General features: G+C 35.7%; 1 protein-coding gene across 6 annotated transcripts in view; it reads right to left on the bottom strand.

The window, feature by feature from the left end:
- GPATCH2 (G-patch domain containing 2) overlaps positions 1-17,312 on the bottom strand; it is a 103,874-nt gene that overhangs the window by 73,889 nt on the left and 12,673 nt on the right. For 4 of the 6 annotated variants that reach the window (XR_014174507.1, XM_081942683.1, XM_081942682.1 and 1 more), the window contains exons 4-5: positions 15,166-15,348; positions 12,736-12,815 (exon numbers count right to left, since the gene is read on the bottom strand). Coding sequence is in view for 5 of the 6 variants with exons in the window: in XM_081942683.1 (XP_081798809.1) it covers positions 12,736-12,815; positions 15,166-15,348 (263 nt within the window). In the remaining variant the exon portion in view is untranslated. Of the gene's footprint in view, positions 1-10,422; positions 10,862-12,735; positions 12,816-15,165; positions 15,349-17,312 lie in introns of those variants that run through there. The other 2 variants (XM_081942686.1, XM_081942684.1) reach the window with 2 other exon arrangements.

Below are 17,312 nucleotides of genomic sequence, written 5' to 3'. Positions count from 1 at the left end.
GTTCCATCAACGTTTTTCTAGAGCAATCAAGGAACATTGTGAGTTTATATTTAATTAGGATGATGCCAATAGAATTTATCTGAACTGCTATGTTCACGTTTTGTCCAATTTGATTAATTTAGCACAATGATGAACTGATTTTATCAATTTAACTATAATAATTTGTTTGTGAAAGTCAAAACATTTTGGCCTATATAAATTTCTGATTTTTCCTAATATGGAATAAAAATAAAGCATAGATACTTTATTACATAAAACAGTATTGCAATTATTAGAGGCATTCTCTCCTGTTTATTTGAAAATATTAAAAAAAAATCCAAAAAAAGAAGAAATTTAGAATTGAGAGAGACATTTTCATAAAAATAGCACACGTTCAATGTAATGTAACTAATAAGTAATGCTTTATAAAATCCTACTTTACTGTTAAGAGAACTTCACTTGCTCAGTAAATTTTTTTTAAAATTGTATTTCAGGCTGCAACAAGATTTCCTATGAAAATAAAACAAAATTGAAGACAGAAAACCAAACCAATCCACTATTTTTAGATGAATTGTTAAGACCTATATTTAATATCAATACTCCAGTGTCTGTGGGGTAACAAGGATTATGCACAATGCAGTAGATGCCACAGAAGAGAGAGGAATAACAAACACATATTTACAGGTAATAAATGATACCTCAGCTCTGGGAAAAATGATAAGAATAAGGAAGAGACTCTAAAATAATCCTGGCTTGATTCTCCACAGAATAAGAGAGGATGGAAGGGAATTCTGGGAAGCTTTCAAGACCCTGTTATTATTCCCTACAATAGAGTTTCAATGGTCCTTATAGTATGTGTTTCCTGCAGTTGTAGGCAATTTAATTGTTTTACTACTTGTTTGCTTGCAACATTTCTGCGCATGTGCCAAAGCATCCGGGCAGGTGGGCGGAGCCTCCCATCGCCGCTACTACTGGTTCACCCAATCCAGGCTGAACCAGGAGCAACCCACCTCTGGTTTCCTGCCCAAGTCTATCGCAAAGGGATTATACACAGCAAAACTGTGCATCCAGTGATTTGCAAGTCTCTTTCTTTGACTAACATCTGTTACTTATAGTAGTTGAGTAGATGTCACTTCTAGATTTTCAATTCATAAGCAAAAAAGTTATATGTATTGTTTAACCAGTGAGAACCAGTAAAAGTATTGATTATAAGAATATAATCAATGTCCTGCTGGATTGGATCTCTGACCCATCTAGTCCAGCACTCTGTCCTCACAATGGCCAACCAACTGCATAAGAGTCCCACTAGTTTCCTAGCAAGATGGCTTTTGGAAGAAGTCACACAGACATCAAGGTTAATGGTCTCCGATCCCCATTACTTCTGTGAATTGTTTTTTTGAAACAGCCATGCTGGTAGCCAGCACCACTTCTTATGGTAGTGAATTCCAAATGTAAATTGCCTGTTGTGGAAAAAAATATTTTTGTTTCTCTTAATTGCTCTAGGATTTAATTTCTTTGGGTGACATCTGGTTCTCAAATTTTGGAATGGAGAAAATACTTATCCTAATCCATTTATGCATGCCATGAATATTTTTAATGCCTCAAGCATTAAAATATGTATAAGGGACTAATGTCTATGTACATAGATGAAGGCATTGATTCTTTTCAGTCACATAGTATTTAACTATAAATCTCCCATGCTTCTGGAATTAGTTGGAAAACAAAACAAAACCTGCAACGGAATTAACATTCCAGGAATGGTTCCATCCTGCAATTATTCCTTACTCCTGACTCTATGTTCAGCAACTGGAAGCTGAATATATCTTTTGGTTAATTCTATACCAAGGTTCAGACAACATGAAACATGTAACACCACAGTTAAAATAACCAAGGTTAAAAGAGTACCTCTGCCTTAACACCAATTTCAGACATTGTCCATTTTGAATAAAACAATAATCTCATGAAAATACACTGTATAAATTAGTATTCTACAATTAGAAATAGTGCTTATAGCCCAGAGGTGGGTTCCAGCCGGTATGCATCAGTATGGACGTACCGGGGACAGAAATTTGCCGTACTTTTATGTACCCGTTCCATGATGGCGTGGCCATGCCCCTGTACTGATACACTCCCCTGGCCTGTCCCGTTTGCAAGGCGCTTCTCAAAGAGAAGGAAGCGAGGGCGGGGCTTCTTCAGAGGATCCGAGGCAAGAGTGGCGTTGAAGGCCTCTCTGAAGCTGGAAAAGGTACGTGTGGGCCGGAGGGAGGGGAGGAATTCAAACTTCATCCTAGTGGTATGGTGTGGAGCTTTGGGCAAAGGCTAGAGGGAAGGGCCCTGGCTCGCTCACACTCTTTCCCTCGCTCTCTCCCTCCCTTGTGTAGTTTTATGCAGGCTGCAGTCAGTGAAGCTGGGCGCTAGTGAAGGCTGGCTTTTTGCATAGCTTTACCCAGCTGTGGGGGGGAGAAAAGGATGGGGACCTGGGGAGGAAGTCATTCCCCCTCCCCCGACAGCTGGATAAAGCTATGCAAAAATCCAGCCCAGCTTCACTGACTACAGGTTTGAAAAGGCAACATGGCTCCGCCTGCAATCAAACTAGACTGGGGAGGGAGAGTATGAGTGAGCACCGAGGAGACCACAGGAGGAGGGAAGCCAGGCAAAGGGACATGCTGTAGCACACACACTTCCCCCAGCCCCGTTCTTTCAAAAGGCTCCGATCGGCTCCCCTCCGGCTTCTCTGCCTCTCCTCTCACCCCAGCCTGCCAGCAGGAGGTGATTGGATGGGCTTTATTGCATTCCAGGCATTTCCCACCCAGACGGCATGCTGCATTTGCAATGGGGAAGATGTTTAGGGAAGGCAGTGAGAGAATGGGGGAATGGCAGAGGAGCAGCTTTCAAGCCATTGGGAGAGATATCCAATCCAACTTCTGTGTGTGTGTGTGTGTTTGAGAGAGTGAGGGGGAGAGGGATGGAGGGAGGGAGAGAGGGAGGAAGGAGGGGAAAGGGGAAGTAACAAAGAAAAAGAAAGATGGAAACTTCTTTCTCAAAGGAGAAAAACAAATGCTGCTGCTTTAAACCGGAATTGAGCATGCCTGGCTGGGGAATTCTGGGAGTTGAAGTCCACAAGTCTTAATGCTTATAACTTTAAATTGAAGATTTAAATTGAAAAGGTGCAGGGAACAACAAATTGGTTATATGTTTATATGTTATATGGGTTTATGTTTTTGAAGTTTTGGGGTTTGTGTAATATGGGCTTTGTGTTTCTAAAAGGGTTTGGATGATTCCCTCCTTGTGAATGGAGCCAAACTTTCTCTAGGGTCATTATCTCTATCTGGCAGGAATGTGGAATGAGCCTCAGTCAGGTTTCTTTGTTAGCAGAAAGAAAGAAAAACAACACAACATCAGGATTACTTCCGATCTCCGCTCCTTCCGTGTACAGCTGAAGACCCACCTCTTTCAATTATCTGGCCTGGCTCAACCGTAATTTTTCTCACTCCTCCTGACTGTCTTTTTAAATTTTAAATTTTAATTGTACATTGGGTTTACAATTGGGGTATTTTAATGGTGATTTTTAACTGTCTAAATGTTGTAATTTGTTACCTCCTCCGTGCATGTGTGTCTGTGTATATATGTATGTTTATGTGTTTGTACACATGTTTTATGTTCTATATGCCCCATTGTACGCCGCCCCGAGTCCTGCCTGGAAAGGGAGCGGCTAATAAATTCAAATTATTATTATTATTATTACAACAATTTAGGGTTAGAAGGCTACTTGGAGGTCATCTAGTCCAACCCCGTGCTGCAGCAGGAAATCTTACCTTGTCTGGATTATTTTGGTGCCTCTAACAGAGAGGAAAATTGCAGAAAGGAGAGGAGTTTACTAGAACAAGGCTGCCACACAGAGGAAGGCAGAGATAGTCCTGGATTTATGACTACAATTGAGCCCAAAATTTTGGTTGCTAAGCAAGAGCGTTAAGTGAGCTTCACATTTTACCCAATCCATGACATCTCCTAGTGAGTGACATCAAGTTGGCCACTCCCACCCAGTAACATGACTTCCAAGCCACTCCCACCAAGTCACATGATTGCCGAGCCACTCCCACAAAACAGGGCACACCTACAGAATAGGTTCTAAACAATTTTGAAACCCACCACTGTTATAACCCTTTCTAAGTGATTTACAGTGTCAACATATTGACCCCAACAATTTGGATCCTCATTTTACCCACTTTGGAAGGATGTAAGACTGAGTCAACCTTGAGCCTGGTGAGATTTGAATTGCCAAATTGCAGGCAACTGGCAGTCAGCAGAAGTAGCCTGCAGTACTGTACTTTAACCACTGCACCACCACGGCTCATAATTGTTCTCACATTGAAGATAGGAAACTAAAGAGAATACATGCTAAAATCAGCAAGTGAGTTATATTTAAAGTAAGCTGATCTAGCAACAACACAAATGAAAGTCACAGGATTAAGTCCATTTATATATGTATGTATGTATGTATGTATGTATGTATGTATGTATGTATGTATGTTTTGCAATTGTATTTTTGTAGTAGATTTTTGAATGATTTTTGTTTTCTTAATTTCATGAAAGCATATAAAGAAAATATAGAAGATGATCTATATATTTCATACAAAAAAAGGCTTACTTCTGAAACATCTACCCAATTTTGTCTAAATTTCTGGGCTTTTACTCATTTTGGGCAATTTCTATTACTTAAGTGTTTTGCATGGCTGCTAAATTAACCACGATTCCAACTTGTTGCGACACAAAAGCTGAATAAACATACCTTAATTATACAGATTCAGTTCATCTATCACATATCATATGAACTGGCAAGCTTAATAGACAATTCATTTGTTGGGTTGTTTTTCCAATGAACATTCTGGATCTGAAAATAAGCAGGGTTTTATTTTACACTGGAAGAAATTGATACGTAAGTGAAGCATATGGACCATACTTAAAAATTCTCCTTTTTCCCCTCAATATCTGTCATGGGCATTTAATCCTAACATATATCCCTAAAAGCATTTATTTTTCTCAAATTCCTGGATGTGTATAAATCACACTATACACATTCTAAAATAATTAGAAAAACAAGTTTTTAATTAACAGATTGTTAATTAAAATTGGAGTTGTAATCTAAAACATTTCTTGAAAAACTATCAATAGCTTGATGCTTTCATTAACATAATTTTATTTGAAAATTGTCTTATTAATGAGGTCCTGACAATTCCATAATGGCAAGACTTTCTATGAAAATCAACAATTTAGAGAGAAAAAGTGAACATATTGTCACTATTTTTAGATGAACAGGTAAGACCCATAATTAATGTCTGCTCTTTAGTGAAGAAAACAGATGCTTTCTTCACTATGTAATTAGTGAAATTAATGAATTCTAATGCTTCCATGCAAATGATTTCTTTATCTCTCAAATTAATCATTTCAGCACCCAATATGTTATCAGCTCTTATCAGATTTACTGATATAGTATACCAAGCTTCAATTTTATCTACTATATTTATTATATCATTTTTCCTTTGTTGTCATTGCAGGGCTTTATAATAGCCCACTATATCAACATGTTGATGTTATGGTACAAACAAAATAAGATGAGGAATTACATTTATTATAATTACATGTAACTGCAATTATGTAGTTATTAAATACAAAGCCAAATACAGAATCTGAAAGATGTATTGAGTGATTTTTAAATGTGGCTGAATCAATATGTGCAATAAAATGAGTTTCCGGAAGTCCTTACATAATGCAAAGTACTTTGCTACTTCAATTTATAATTGGTGGTGGAAAAATCACATTTTAAATGCTGCATTGTGTTAAATGAATAGCAAGATTTGATCTATAACTTCTTGGTCCAGAAGACAATGGCGAACTATTTCCACACTGTTGCCTACATGGACTATTTGTCCATATAATCTTTTAGGAGGATTTATTTATTCATTCAATTTACATAGCCACCCATTTCACACAAGCCACTCTGAGTGGCAAAACGAGTTGAGTTTAGTATAAGGGATTTTTTTTTTTTGTAATAACTCTTGTGGGTATGTATTTTCAATCCCAAGAAATAATATTTTATTGTTTCTTTTTTTAACATAAGGCAGAAATATAACTATTGTGAATGAATAAAGTTCATTCTCTTACAAGGAAGCCTAATGGGATTTCTGAAACTCCAAGGATCACAAAATGATCAAAGATTAGGAATGGACTGGAATGAAATACTTATTAAAGCTGAGAAGACATTTTGGTGTAAATGATTTTTTATTTTATTTCAAGGGCTGCCTGAAGTGATTCTGCATGATACATATCATAGAAATGTAAAATAAAAACAACACAGAATATATATGTATGCTGAGTAAAACTAGATTTCATTATTGCAAAAATGATGTCCTTAACACAACTGGGCATGAAAACAGGTCTTCACAGCCTTACAAAAGACCAGGTGTGTCCAGTGTCATCCTGGTTTCTGAAGGGAGAATGTTCCAGAGGACAGGGGCTATGGCAGAGAACCCTAGTCCCTCACTAATCAACAATTCTTGGCTAATAGAACCAATGCAGATCATGAAGTAGTCGAGTTATGAGTGGAACATCTAATACCATTTACTACCCATGCAACCTCATTTTGCAACAGTTGAAGGTTCTGAATACTTTTCAAGGGCAGTCCCTAATAGCATGCCTTGCAATAATCCAGATGAGAGGACATGAAGACAAATATGACTGAGCAAAGCCTTCTGGTCCAAGAGGTTTTGCCACTTTTTTGAGGGGAAGAAATTCTTTTACATAGTGGCAAATTCTTGTGTCGTCCTCAATTCTCGTGTAGTCCTCAATGGAACTACATGTACACGGAGGGAAGTATGCAGTGGGTACCTGAAGGCTGTTTTAGGCCCAGTACTTTTCAACATCGTCATCAATGATTTGGATGAAGCGATATATGGGGAACTGATTAAATTTGCAGACAACACCAAGATAGAAGGAATAACCAACACTGCGGAAGATAGGCTCCCAGATTATATCCCGGGGATGGAAAAAAAAAAAACAGCACCTGGATCTCAGGCCACCAGAAGGAGGAGGAAGATGGGTAAGGTCAACTGTGGGCAGTGGGGGGGGGGGCAGCAGCAGAGAGATATGTGATGGACTGCAAGACATCCAAAAGGGAAAAAAATGGGGGGGAACGTGAGATGCCCATGTGGTCATAAGTGTGGACACACTTGAATTTTGACCATGTGACCATAGGAGTACTGCAACAGCCAAAATATCAGGCATGAATGATAAATCTGTTCATTCAGAAACTTCATAACACTGAACGGCTGCTGAATGAATGTTGCAAATTACGGTCTACCTATACAGCAGAACATTTATTCTTGTTCATATTCAACTATCTTACATTTGGTTTAATTTATCTGGTTAATTGATGTATGCAAATAAAATCTATAATAATCATCTTCATAGTGGTTGCTTTAATATCTAACAAAGATAGTTTCAAAGACCATAAAAACTCTTCTGATCATCTTATTGGACTGAATCAAAGTTGAAGGGTATTAAAATGTGTAAAGGACAAAAAAGAGAAGTGGTTGGGGTGTAGATTTTAACTTTTAAGTATTCTGAATAGATTCGGAATAGCTTTATAATTTACAATGAATCAAAAGGGAAAAAACCCAACAACAATAGACTATAGCAAAAGTGGTGCAAATGTATCAGGCAGCAAATGAATAAACATTTGAGAAGATTTATTATTAGAAATTGCAATAAATTTTGAAAAGATGAATTGATTTAGTTAAAAGGTATAACTGACAATTTATTGGGTGGGAAGATGCATTATTTTCCAATTGTTATCCACCTATAGTAAAACTGATTTGTGTCTCATTGTATTTTATGGAAAAGGAGAGAGCAACTTTCAGTGATTTAGATTAAATGTATTAATCATAACCAGACACTGTGAACTATATATCTACTATTAAAGAAGATTTTTGACATTTAATTCTGTAGCAATATTTTGACTTTGTACCTCTCTTCCTAAATCTAATTCCTGCTACAGTTGGCAGATTTCTTCCTCTAAATTTTATGAGTCTTAAAGTAGTATTTTACCCATTCATGCGGTAAATAATGCAGGATTAGAAATATTTAGTGTTTTGTTTCTCTTTAAAGAGTAGAAATCCATCAAACCCAAAAGAAGTTTCTGGTTTCTTAAAATTGTAGTGTTAGCATAACCAATAACAGCTCAAATAAAATTCTTTTTAAATAAAGACATGAATAAAAAGTATAGTTTTAAATTATATTCCTACACTTAAGAATTGAAAGTCAAATATATCTATATCTATTTTAATATACCAGAAATTAAAATAAAATCACAATGTAAACTAATAATTACACAAACACAAATAGACAAATGTGTATGTATATATAATCTGTAGTAGATTCAATGAGATTACATTAGAAAGACACATAATGAATAAAAAAAGAGCTAAATGTGCATGTGAACTGGCTTTTGTGTGTAAGACAACTTTGCTTTCTTTTAATATTCTGTACATAAAACAATTTCCCCTTTTTTTCAATATGACCCACAACTGGAAAAACTAGGGAAATATTAATTCTACTCCTTGTCTCTTCATTTTCTTGCACAGGAGTCATATTATCTGGATTTCTATCAAGGTCCTTCTGTCTGCATTTTTCATCCCCAAAATAATTGTTAGATTATCAATGGATTTGAGAAAGCCTGCCTCCCACATCCTGCAGTACGTATGAACATTGTGAGAACAACATACCTCCTGCAATATATTAACCAACAAATAAACAAGAACTGCCTGCAATAGATAGTTCTAGATTTATGGCTCCAACTGGGCCCAGAATTTCACTTGATAAGCAAGGTGACTGTTATGTGTAAGGTGTAAATCATGCCCAATTTTACGACTTTTGCCATGCTATTGGGTGAATCGTATAGATGTTAACCAAATTTGTTTCCCCCACTGATTCTGCTTGTCACAAACTGGCTGAGAAGATCACAAATGGGGCTCATATGACACTGGGACACTGCAACTGTCATAAATACATGCCAGTTGCCAAACAACCAAATTCTTATCATGTGACTGTGGGCATGCTATGACAGCTTTAAATGCAAGGTCATAAGTTACTTTTCAGTGTTCTTGTAACTTTGAATGGTTGCTAAATAAGTGATTGTAATACAAGGGTTACCTGTAATGCAACCTCAGTTTCTCTCAGCAGGGCATTAAGGACCACAATACATTTCTCCAATGTGATGATTGGACTTCTTTCAGCCATGGAGGGCTGACTGTTTTCTGAGATTGGTTAGTTTATTCAGGCCACTGTGGACTGTCTTCAGGAGTGAGAGATTGAGCCATACCTCCTGATCTACTTGCTTCTTTGAGTCACTAAGTGACTCAATGTTCTTGAGTGTTTATTTCCTTTCTCTGCCTCTCCTAAGTTTAATTTGTCTTTGCCAGGAACTTCTGGCAAAGTTTCCTTTCTCAAAAAAGGTATTCTCAAAACTGTTCACCTTTTCTTCCAATAAAACAAGCTTATACATGTGTTCATTTTATGGATTACAATATTTTCAGACTTTCTATTAGGAAAAATAGAGATGCACAGTATGATATAGACCCTGTGGCAATCTTCTTTCAGTGCGTATCTTAATGGAAAACACCAACATAATATGCTTCTTGAATGTTCCTTTTCCTCCCTCTCTCCCCCTCCCTCCACCCCCTCTCTCTCCCTCTATCTATCATCTGTCTGTCTGTCTGTCTGTCTATCTATCTATCTATCTATCTATCTATCTATCTATCTATCATCTATCTATCATCTATCTGTCTATCATCTATCTATCTAATACACACACACACACACACACACACACACACACACACATATATATATATATATAATTTTCAGAAGTTCTACCTCCACATTACAGGTAGAAGCTGAGAAACAAATGCATACAGCAGAACAATTCAATGAGTTTATGAGGCAGTATCTCAATCTGAGGTTTTGTCCACATATTTCACAGAATTTAAATCAAGTGCAAGCTATACCACATTCAATAACATTTTTGAAAATATTGTTCTGCAATTAATAGAACCATGACTAATAATATTCTAATACTATATAACAGATGGACTACACTGACCACCACCAGAAGTATTCACTAATAAATAAATGATATTACAGAAAGAATATCAGGACAGATGTACCTCTCCTCACATTTCAGTCAATTTCTTTCATTTAAAAAAATTGCAGCATAAGTCTTTATATTACAATGATATTATGATTTTAATTATGTTTTGATTTTATATAGATGCCTCTTGGAAACATTTATACTTTAAAAGGCTACATATAAACCATTTCATTCTAACTGACAAAACAATTTGGAACTTTCAACATAAATATATAATGAAGGCAGAATTGCCAGCAATGTGGTACATAGATTTCAGCTTCTCCAGAATCCTTGAAAAATGACTGCCCATTTTTTTGAGTAATACTTTCACTTACACTTTTGATCAACAAAACAAAGCGAAGCAAAACACAACCTTGTATCTCTTCACTCCTTTCCTGACCCACTTAGGTGAGTTCTTAGGATGCACAAACACTATAGAACGATTTATTTACATTGCGCTCCTATTACTAATAATGTTTTATCTATTACATACTATACAATCTATTAAATAATATGATTTCATCAAGCTGAACAGAAGTGCATGGTCAGTGCTCTATGTGCATTGTTATGCAGTTTATGATTTCACCCTTTATTCAGATGAAACCTCATCAGAAAGTATGTCCTTTTCCCTTCCTCCCAGTTCTTTCTTCTTTTCACAGGCACTGAGCAACTGTTCCTGCACAGGCTTTGCAAACTCATCTGTGTTAAAAGTGAAAGAACAGGTCATCATCTCAATTCTGTTCAAAGAGTTGCATTTGCAGTATCCTATTTAGCTCAGGGAATTAATCTTTCTAAAAGCACTTTTGCTTTCAGTGTAACAGTCTAATAGCAGTAATTACTTCTTGTTCAGCATTACCAGATGTCACAGGCATTAGATTCCTCCTTTTGTTATTGGTTTTCAGCATTTTTAAGATTGCTTTTGAACTTTCTTCACTGATAACTAATAACTTTATGTCTTCTGTCATGACAGGTCAAATTTTCAAAGCAAATCTATTAGGTGTGTCTGTAGTGGACTGTAGGAAGTATAGGCTGCTTCTAAAGTAGGAAATCAGCTGTACTGAAATTATTCTTTATCCTTCTTTAAATTGCATGAAGCAGCAATGTAATAATAATAATAATAATAATAATAATAATAATAATAATAATAATAATAATAATAATAATAATAGGCAAGCTTAATACATACAGGCAGAGAGATGGTTTTTTTTTACCAGAATGAAAATTATCCACAAAAATACTTTTCCTATCAAATTTACAAAGAAACCAGAATACCCTCACCAGTGTTATATTTCTAAAGTAAACAGTAGTAATTTATTATATAAAAACTTATGTAAATTATCCAGAATTCTGAAAATTATTTAATATCAGTAATATTTGTATGCATCATACAAATATATATTTTGTAGGAGGTATTTTACCAGGAAAAAGAAAATATTTCAACTATTAAGATCTTATATCAGAAAACAAATCTTGACTCTTCCCATTTATGTACATATACACAAACGAACATTAATGTGCGTGTACACACCCACAGCATACTTCCAGCAATTGAAACTTAATCACCTTTTTCACAATTTAGAGCAATGCAGGTTTTAGTTTGGTTAAGTCATGTGTCATCAGTATCATGAACTTAATCTATCAGTTGTAATAGCACCTATAAAATACTAGAATGAGATTGCAATAAGCCTAGAAAATGGGCTACAAATCCCTGATATGTTCAAGCAAGCAGTGAACCAAAAATAAAAATACAGAGATCTGTAACCAGCGACTAGACACCATTCATCTGATTCATTACCTCTAAAGACAAAGTTCACAGGCCAAGGTCTTAAAGTAGATTTAACCCATAACTGTTATTCTTGCACAAGGAGATCTAAAATTTCATTTAGTTAGCCAAACTAGTTTCACAAATATACTTTTTATACGAACACAATGTCATGTTTATCAAGCATACATGTAAAAATCCAATGCATATTAATATTAGCCTAACATAAACTTCACAGGTTCAAGTTTCCCCCCCCCCCCGCACAACCACCCCATTTTCAGATTTTGTCTATTATAGCAGGATAATTTTTTAGTTTCCAGAACAAAAATGATTTTGTTCTAAATAATAATGAAGATTAAAATTAGGTTTCCCCAAATCTGTCTATAGTATTTCATACATTGCATTCTAATGATCAAACCTTAGACATTTGAGGGTAAAAAATACATGACTTTTCCAGAATTAAGAGGTAAACAGATAATCTATACTATAGAATTACAAATATAAGAGACAGAAGTTTGAGACAATTGCTAAATGCATTTGTTATAATGTTAAATACGTATGCTAAATAAATAAATCGTGTCTGTCATTGATTGTCATCATTTAATCAGATCATCATTTAATACAGCTCTACTTTGTGTACCATGGATTTGTACAGTTTTGAAAAAAAGTCAATTATTAAAAATGGTGGGAGACTCAGATTTTACTGTAAGATAATTGTTTTATACAATTGTTTGCACAGACAGTTGATACTGGAAATTATTTAATTTAACAAGAAAATGTGGCTCACAATAAATTATGAGAACCAGCTCACCATTGCAGTTGTGTTCCCTGTTACCTTTTTGATGTTCCTGGCTGGCATTCCATGAAGATGACTAAGCCTTGTCTGGAAATCTAGAAATAAAATTACAGTTCAATTAATATATAGTAATATACACTTATAAAGGGAGAATCTAAAGATTTATTTTTCTAAACTACAATAGTTTAAAATTCTCTTTTGGTTTAAAAGTTATTGTATAAGAAAATTGCACATAAATAGTAACGGTAAAGATTCCCCTCGCACGTATGTGCTAGTCGTTCCTGATTCTAGGGGGTGATGCTCCCTCTATTTCAAAGCTGAAGAGCCAGCACTGTCTGAAGACATCTCCATGGTCATGTGGCTGGCATGAATAAATGTCAAAGGTGCACAAAACACTGTTACCCCCCCATTAAAGGTGGTTCGTATTTTCTACTTGCATTTTTACATGCTTCGAACTGCTAGGTTGGCAGAAGCTGGGACAAGTAACAGGAGCTCACTCTGTTATGCGGCACTAGGGATTCGAACCGCTGAACTGCGGACCTTTCTGATTGACAAGCTCAGCGTCTTAGCCACTGAGCCAGCGTCTTAGCCACTGAGCCACCATAAATAGTACAAGGACATAAAAGGAAATTGCAATTATTATCTAGAAAAGACAACAATCTCCTTATAGTATGTAGGTTTCGAAGGCATTGCCAATGACAGATTAAGCAGTTGAACTTTTACTCTGCATATCACGCATGCTTTCCTAAATTCTATGTTTATGAGTATAAATTGCAGAGAAGAACAATGAAGATGTTTAGGGGACTGAGGGCTAAAATATAAAGAATGGTTGCTAGAATTGGGTATGTCTAGTTTAATGAAAAGAAGGACTAGGGGTGATGTGATAGCAGTGTTCCAATATCTCAGGGGTTGCCACAAAGAAGAGGGAGTCAAACTATTCTCCAAGGCACCTGAGGGTAGAACAAGAAGCAATGAGTGGAAACTAATCAAGGAGAGAAGCAATTTAGAACTGAGGAGAAATTTCCTGACAGTTAGAACAAGTAATCAGTGGACAGCTTCCCTCCAGAAGTTGTGAATGCTCCAACAGCGGAAGTTTTTAAGAAACTTTTAAAACCATTTGCCTGTATAGGCAGATGGTTGAGCTAAAAGACCTCCATGGCCCCTTCCAACTTTGTTATTCTGTTGTTCTATTCTCATGAAATACATTCAATTAAATTTTCTGCTATATTGGAATCCTATACTAGCTATGATGACAGATATAAACATTTCCTTATTTACATTTATCTGAAAATAAAATATGGTGTTGCATTATCAGGCATGGATCAACATATACATGTTATATGAAATTTACTTGTACTATTAAATAATCCTATCAGTGTGTTGGAATCATTCCAACATTGGAAACTTGATAATTTTACATGTTTATAAATAACTCTCTTAAAGGTAGTCATATCATTGTCCAAAAGATGAATAACCAGATAAGGCACAACAAATTAGATTGTTTACTGGATTGCAATTTTCAAAAATGTTATAAAAGGGAAAAAAATGAAATAGAGTTATGTGTATAGATGGTACTGTTGAAAAGTCTTCATTTTCTTTTAATAGTTTTAAAAGGAATAAATGCAGATCTTGCAGATAATAACTAGGGATTTTTCACTCAAAACTCTTTCAAATTTTAAATACTCCATTTCAAGTTTGAAGTGCCTTGCTTCAATTGCAAAATAACTGTTTCACGTGTAAAACAGCCTATCATTGGGAAATGTTTCAAGCTCAGTTACAAACTTGAAACAGACCTGCCTCGAACTTTACGCTCCTTTAAAATAAAGAGCTTTGAATTAAACAATGGTTTGAAATAGAAACTGTTCATTTTCTTAGTAATAAACCATCCTGAAACCAGGATGAATTGGCACAAAATATCAAAGAATCTCATGGCACATTGAAAACTAATTTTACTATGGACCATACTTCATTTTATCAGGTGTGCATTCCACAAGGTCCTTGGCATATTTGCTGTAAGAGAGCAGCACTGCTATCTTCTTAGAAGATGGATTCAATTATTACTTCAGAATGTATCAAAAACTTTTTTTAAAAAAAGAAAAAGCTAGTTTTTACCAAAGAACACAACGGGACAGGTAAAGAGGAGAAGGGAGAAATAAGATCTAGAATACTGACTAATGTTTAGAAAAGTATTGGAGGTAGCATACAGAATTGTAAGGGGAGGACACTATCAGCCCAAACTATGTCCTTTTCTCTTCCATAAATACCTGAACTTTTGACAATGAAACTCCAACCCAGTTGGGATCCAAATACCTTTACAATATTCAACAAAGTAAGCTTTAGACCGGAATCAAAAAGAAGTAAATTGATTGCAGACTTCAAATTCTATTAACAATATTTAATTTAATATAACTATAATTTCAAAACAATCTTTTAAAAGTTACTGACCTCTCTTGCCTGAATGTGACATAAGTGGGAAGCTGCCTGTTAAAATACTTTCAAAGATAGGGTCAGGCATCTCTTTTTCCAGTCCTGCTGAATCTTCCTTTTCCCACCAAGGAATAATTCCAGTAATCCCACAGGCACCTCCAGGTTCACTTTCATGGAACCAGTCACTTTGCTCATCATCACCTATAAGAAACATTCCACATGTTTTTCAGAAAGATATATTGAAGTTTGTTATCCATCTAAAAGTTTCATCTGTAATAAGAACTATTTCTTCTTTCTCTTCTATATTGTATTTTCTTTGGCAGCAGAACTCTAATTGGGATTTCTCGTTTATTAGCATAAGATTTAAAGGAAATGGAAATTCTATTTGCTAGTCATTTAGAAATCTGAGAAATAATTTGAAGACCTAATATTTTAATGATAACACCAAACAATTCTATTTCACTTACTGTAGTTTCAACATTGATAAAACAAAATATACTTTAAAAAGTATAAATCTGTGGAATCAGTTGTTTGCAGATTAGAATGATACAGAATTAGCTTAATTTTATAATTTGTGTGGTAAATAAAAGGAAACAATCATAAATAGGTGTTGTGGTCCAGCAGGATCCGGTTGAGCTGTTGATGGACTCGAATAGCGAGGAACCATATGAGTCTGCCCTGGACGATGTGGAGGACCCTGTGCAGGGTTCAGATTCAGAGCAGGGACCAGAGAGGCTGGTTGGCCACCAGGAGGGGCCTGAGGCATGGAGCAGTGGGGAGGATCAAAGGCAGTTTGTCCCTGAGAAACAGAAGCAGCACCTCCGTAGGCTAACTCACAGAAGATGATTGCCCTTTATTTTATTTATTTATTTACCGTGCTTCTAGACCACCCCCTCTCCCGAAAGGGACTCGGGGCGGTGTACAGTCCATGTAAAGAATATATCAAGATACAATAAATAGAATTAAATATGTACAGTTAAAATGGAGGAGGTTAAAATGGAATTAAAAAGAACTGTACAGAGCCAGTATATATAAATATAATTTTAAACCCCTAAAACACCCACAGATTAAATTAAAAACAATACCCCTAAAATAACCAGTTAATAGTACATTTACCAGGAGGAACAGTTGTAATTATGCCAGGCCTGCTAATCGGAGATTATGCCAGGCCTGCTAATCTTGGGCCCTTCCCAAGAGAGATTATAGGTGAGGTGTTGGGAGGGGACATTTGCAGGAAACAACCGTTCGAATTAGTAGTTAAGAAAATCTATCTGTGAATTCTAGCCGTGGACTATCTGCGTTGCTTCATTTGAATTATCTGGGTTGCTGCAGAGCTACTCTATTGAACGTGAGTTGACTGGGCCCTCAGCCAAAGGATTCATTATCTCAGTAATTAAACAGTGGCAAACAGCCAAGGCTGTGTTCTGGTTTATTCACAGGCGTGGTGTGTGTGTGTGTGTGTGAGAACAAATGGGTATGACCAAATCAACTTAATTTTATTAAGATTAAGAAACAAGTTTTGAAAAAAATATTTTCAAATGAAAGATGACAGCTTCATAGAAATATTGACTATCGAGGGTAACGGTTCATAGAAATTAAAAATTCAAAAGAAAATCTCTAAAATGCCCTTCACAAAATTATCTGAAATTTTTACATCTTTGTTAAAGTGCCCTAAAGCTATTTTTCATTTTCCATGTGGCTAGAGTGATACAACTGGTAAAAAGGGTGGATGATGTCAGAAATGCCATCCTGGAACAGCAGCCACTTGAAGCAAGGATTTGTTATAGCTCGGCTGAAAGTTTTCAGAATCACCATGAGGAATTAAGATCTGGGTTGGATGTATAATAAAGACTCTAGCTCCTGTCTTTCAATAGCAATATGGGAACATCCACTCAAAAGAATTCATCCCATGGTCTGTCTGAGAAAGCACTTAATGACTCAGATGTAAATAGCAAATCAAAATATTTTGCACTATGATGTTTTAGGCTTCATATAAAATTTTATCAGAAAGAATTCTATGTTAATTTTATAGGAACGGGATAAATTGTTCTATTAACTCTAGAGATAATTCCATGTTTAAAGGAAAAACAGAGCAAAAACACATACAAACCCCGACAAACTGGATTTTCTATTCAATGTTTTAGTAAAAAAAATCCAAAAACTAA

This window comes from Natrix helvetica, assembly GCF_964273705.1.
Source record: "Natrix helvetica genome assembly, chromosome: 2".
Taxonomy (NCBI): domain Eukaryota; kingdom Metazoa; phylum Chordata; class Lepidosauria; order Squamata; family Natricidae; genus Natrix; species Natrix helvetica.
The sequence above is the reverse complement of the archived record's forward strand: the minus strand, read 5'-3'. Positions and strand labels throughout refer to the sequence as shown.